The sequence below is a fragment of the Tachysurus vachellii genome, chromosome 5 (genome assembly GCF_030014155.1).
Source record: "Tachysurus vachellii isolate PV-2020 chromosome 5, HZAU_Pvac_v1, whole genome shotgun sequence".
Classification (NCBI taxonomy): Eukaryota; Metazoa; Chordata; class Actinopteri; order Siluriformes; family Bagridae; genus Tachysurus; species Tachysurus vachellii.
In genome coordinates this window covers 31,322,871-31,327,870 of record NC_083464.1, presented here as the reverse complement: position 1 = coordinate 31,327,870, position 5,000 = coordinate 31,322,871, and the positions used below count along the sequence as shown (strand labels likewise).

At 42.7% G+C, this 5,000-nt stretch overlaps 1 protein-coding gene and 1 non-coding gene across 2 annotated transcripts; one reads left to right on the top strand and one right to left on the bottom strand.

The window, feature by feature from the left end:
* Window positions 1-191: 191 nt before the first annotated feature.
* trnal-caa (transfer RNA leucine (anticodon CAA)) lies at window positions 192-299 on the bottom strand. Its single transcript has 2 exons — window positions 262-299; window positions 192-237 (listed from the first exon to the last, which is right to left on the bottom strand). It is a non-coding gene; the product is annotated as a tRNA-Leu (tRNA).
* A 2,554-nt stretch (window positions 300-2,853) lies between these two features.
* On the top strand, window positions 2,854-4,160 carry LOC132846436 (histone H1.0). The gene is made up of 2 exons (XM_060871164.1): window positions 2,854-2,994; window positions 3,170-4,160. The coding sequence occupies exon 2, from the start codon at window positions 3,171-3,173 to the stop codon at window positions 3,804-3,806; it is 636 nt and encodes a 211-aa protein (XP_060727147.1). The 5' UTR covers window positions 2,854-2,994; window position 3,170; the 3' UTR covers window positions 3,807-4,160.
* Window positions 4,161-5,000: the final 840 nt, after the last annotated feature.

Genomic DNA, 5,000 nt, shown 5'->3' with positions numbered 1-5,000 from the left:
ACTTTGGACATGTCCTTCCTTGTCCATTCCCAGGTTGTCATCTAAAATTACATTTCTATTCACTTTCTGTTCAGAAAAGTCAACGCGTTTTTACTTTTGTGTTCTAGTTAAGAATCAAATCTAGGTAATAATAAAGCTGTAGGTTTATTGATACGAGATTTTAGAGTGAATTTGATATTGCGAAAAGTTTATGTCAGAAGTGGGATTTGAACCCACGCCTCCATGTGGAGACCAGAATCCTCATTACAGGAAGGATTGAACCTTGAGTCTGGCGCCTTAGACCGCTCGGCCATCCTGACATACAGAACACACACGGACACTATTATATATAACACTATAAATCATAACTAATTCACCTGCTTTTCACTAACTCTAATGTATTTTAGACTGTTTAATGACTCGACTGCAAACTGTAGAAGTCAGTGAAAATAGAAAAAGCAGCGAGAACACAACTGAAACAATGATGTCGCTGCAATGGCTGGCAGTTAATGCGTCATCGCCCCCTATCGGTCAAACGGCTTAAATACACGATCGCTCAATTATGAGCCGTTCTGGCGTCACAAAGTGCGCGAGCGCTTTGCTCTTTAACACGTGGGGAAATTCCATTGACATCATTTTTTATTTATGTACATTAATTATCATTAATTACCCAAAAAGATTTATTCTAAAAACAAGTTAAAAAAAAAAGCAGATACTCCTCTTGAAGAGTATTTCTGTGTGCATTTTAATTCATCCAGATGATGACAGCTGGCTGTAAACTGTTATAAATTGTACGTTTTTTCTGGCATGACAACATTGCAAGCTTTTCTTATTGTAAAAAATAAATATGAAGAAATAAAACACAAGCTTGACGAGGACAGATGTCTATCTTTAAGATGTGGGCTTTCACTTAAATGAGGTTGGGTTGTAAAACTTATAAATGAAATGTTTTCATGCTTAGGTCAATTTACAGGATGAAAAATATGGGTTCATATTTTACCTTCATGGTTGTGCTTCTTAGTATTATTTTTTTTTTATAAATTGGAAATGATGAAATACATAATCAAGCTTTAAGCTAATTTTGACGCTAAGTAGCACATCACGTGTACAGCGGGGTCACGTCGGCCTAATGGTTAGTGCCACACATTAGTTAGTGCAGGTAAGAAATGTGTAACCTTTAGAGGTCCAGGGATTATTCACAAAGTGTTCCCTTGAATTTGCTTAATTCCAGAATGTCTCTTTGTGTATCATAAAGAGACATTCTTGTGTCTTGTGATTGTGTGTGTGTCTGTCTGTGTGAGTATGTGTGTCTCTGTATCTCTGTGTGTGTGTCTGTCTGTCTGTATCTGTTTGTGTGTGTGTATGTATTTGTGTGTGTCTGTCTGTATCTGTGTGTATCTGTGTGTATTGATGTGTGTGTCTGTCTGTGTGAGTGTGTGTCTCTGTATCTCTGTGTGTGTGTCTGTCTGTCTGTATCTGTTTGTGTGTGTGTATGTATTTGTGTGTCTGTCTGTACAATATCTGTGTGTGTATCTGTGAGCATCTACGGGTGTCTGTCTGTTTGTGTGTGTGTCTGTGTGTGTCTGTATCTGTGTGTGTGCATGTGTGTGTCTGTCTGTATCTGTGTGTGTCTGTGTGTGTATCTGTGTGTAAAACTCGTCTCTTACCTATCAATGATGCTACACTGACACACACCTTGCTCCCTGGAGTGTACAGATGAATACACAGCTATTTTGAATGCCACATAAACACACCAACAAAATCCTCCACACACTTTCAGATATGTATTAAACTACTAGTTAATGTTAACTGGTTATCAACAAGGTGGTGTTGATTAAATAACGTGTAAAACAGACGTGTGACTGATTGCACTAACACCCAGAGCCAAGATGGCGTTCAGAAGACTTAAACAGAGGGCACGTAAAGGAGCATAAACAGTGTAATAAACAACTTTGTGTGTAAATAAAAGCGACCTTTAAAGGTCCCTAACAGCAATAACAGTGCTGGTTTATTTGGGGAAGCGCACGCGCTGCTGTAGCGGCTCTGCACTGAGGGACTGTGGGCAGGATGAAGAACAAAAGAATACGTGAAGACGTGACGTGCGGGGGGCAAAATGACCCTGTGGACGAGTTTATAACGTGGTTAATAACGTAAACATGAAGTGTGTTGATGTTGCTCAGACATGCCGTCGGTACCGGGGCTCTGTTCTCGGTCTTGGCACCTTTCCTACAGCAGCACAGAGAACCTCAGCGTACTAAAGCGTCGGGGTTTAATACGCCAATTTAGACGTTTTGCACAAGAAGCAGGCGCGTGCTACCGTTTATATGACACGCTCTTTGTACACGCGTGACCCTGGTGTGATTTCGGCACCACTTTAATTCACACACGTTTAATTTATAGCAGGTTTAACGGTAAATAAGAACAACAACGTCACACGGACTCGCGGTGAGGACTGTGTTAGTTGGACAAATCCATCAGCCGATTAAAAGCCTAAACGGCGTTTTGCACGAGCAGAACCGGCCTCGTTCTGCTCAGCGATCATCCGGCTTTCCGGTGCACGCGGTGTCGCGAGACCGGATCGCACGGTTTCGGGTCGATTTGGACCGAATTCGGGAAAATGCGTGGCGGCGCGCGCCACTCCGAGTCGGTTTTCGGGGAAAAAAAGTTTCTCGCGCGCGTCTCTGTGACCGGCCGCTCGGGCCACCGCAAAGCCTGAAGTCCCCTCTCTCGGACCGGGCGGCTCGGGGAGCTCGTGCCGTAACGGGCCGCTTAAATTCGGCGCGAATTCGGGCGACAACAAACACAAACCAGAGCGCGCCGGTTTCATGGAAGCGCGCAAACTCAGCTAGCTGGCCGTCGGTGTTCTCAATCACGTCCGCGTCGAGGCTTCATTAGACTTCCTACCGTGAGCCTAACACACACACACACGTATACACACGTATACACACACACGCGCGCACAAACTTGCAGAACGCAGCACAGTTCAAAGGACTTTGATAACGGAACCATCGTGACGTAATTATTATTATTATTATTATTATTATTATTATTATTATTATTATTATTATTATTATTATTATTATTAACTGATAATAAAAAGTTCCCGTTTTTCGCCTGACGGTTTGTTTCCGTTCCCCGAGTTTTGACGCGTTATTTTTGTTGCTTTATTTCTTTCCCGTGCGGCTCCCAGGATGTCGGAAACAGCGGCACCGGCGGCGGCGAGAGCCAAGAAGGCGAAACCGCAGAAGAAAGCGGCGGCGTCTCACCCCAAATACTCGGATATGATCCAGGCAGCTGTGCTGGCGGATAAAAGCCGCGGCGGCGCCTCACGTCAGTCCATCCAGAAGTACGTGAAGAGCCACTACAAAGTGCGCGACAACGCAGACGCGCAGATTAAACTGGCGCTCAAGAGACTCGTCGCCACCGGGTTCCTGCGCCACACCAAGGGCATCGGGGCCTCGGGCTCGTTTAAACTGGCCAAAGCCGAGGAGCCCACGGCAAAGAAGAAGAAGCCGCCGGCGTCCGTGTCCACAGCAGCCAAGAAGAAACCCAAAGCCGCCGTGAAAGCCAAGAAGCCCAAAGCTGCAGCCGCCAAGACCAAGAAAGCGCCCAAGCCCAAAAAAGTGGCCGCCAAGTCACCGGTCAAGGCAAAGAAGAACAAAGCGACCGCCGGTGACAAGAAAGTCACCAAAAAGGCTGCGGCTGAGAAGAAGAACATTAAGACTAAGAAGACTAAGAAGTCTCCAGTAAAGGTGAAGAAGGCGGTGAAGAAACCGGTCACTGCCTCTAAACCGAGGAAGGTGAAGAGAGGCAGCAAGAAGAAGTGACTCATTACACACAAACACACCTGTAAATAGACTTGTGGGGGATTATTATTATTATTATTATTATTATTATTATTATTATTATTATTATTATGTGACACTTTTACACCTATTGCACTAATAGACTTGATGAAAGGAAATAAAAACTACACTCGAATCCTCTTTTTTTTTTAAAAAAATAAATAAATAAATAAATGATGTTTGTTCGTTATTTTGTGGAGCTTTTATAAAGTCTATATAGGGACTTTTTATGACGTCACAATAATCATCCTGTTGTAAAGTTCATTAGTATTTAAGTGAAATAACTTCTTCGTACACCTTTATACTAGACACAAAATAAACTTTACCTCTTTTAAACCCGTGTGTTGTGTTGTGTTGTGTTGTGTTGTGTTGTGTTGGTCTCTGACAGAGTACACGGTTTATTTATAAGGCTGAATCCCAAAGCACTGTTACATCACTCACTAAGTGCACTAGGTAGGGCACTAGGTAGGGCACAACAATAAAGGCTGCAGCATCACACGTGGTGCCCTGTTTGACCAATAGGGAGCCACTTTGCGACTCAACCGTTTAGTTGCTGGGCGTGTTGCCATGACGACGGTTACCGCTCACCACGCCCACACCAGTATAGGAAAGGGAATATATTATAATAGACATCATCATGTGACTCATACCGGTTAATAATACACGTTTTTACACCTAACTCATGCAGTGCACGTGGTTTCATCTTATTCTTCTACACAACAAATTCATTTCTTTGGTTCACGTCATCAGTAGATCAGAGAATTTCTGACAGAACTACTGATTATCAGCTTGTCTTGTTTTCACACACGATTCTTTCCACATGGTTCATTTAGTTTCATGTGTTTTTATTGTTTATTCATATGTTTTTGACCAATCAGCCATAACATTCATTCATTCGGCATCTCAGAGACTTTGGCAAACACCAAAATTGTGATGACTAGGTGACTGAAACAAAGCATTTCCTAAACAGCAGGTGTTGTGGGACATCCTGGTATGCAGTGATTAGTACCTACTAAAAGTGGTCCAAAAGTATTCATACCCACTGAACATTTCCACATTTTGCATGTTACAACCACAAAGAAAAATGTATTTTATTGGGAATTTGTCCAATTTTTGTTTTTTTTTTACAAATAAATATCTGAAAAGTGTGGTGTGCATTTGTATTGATCCCCCTTT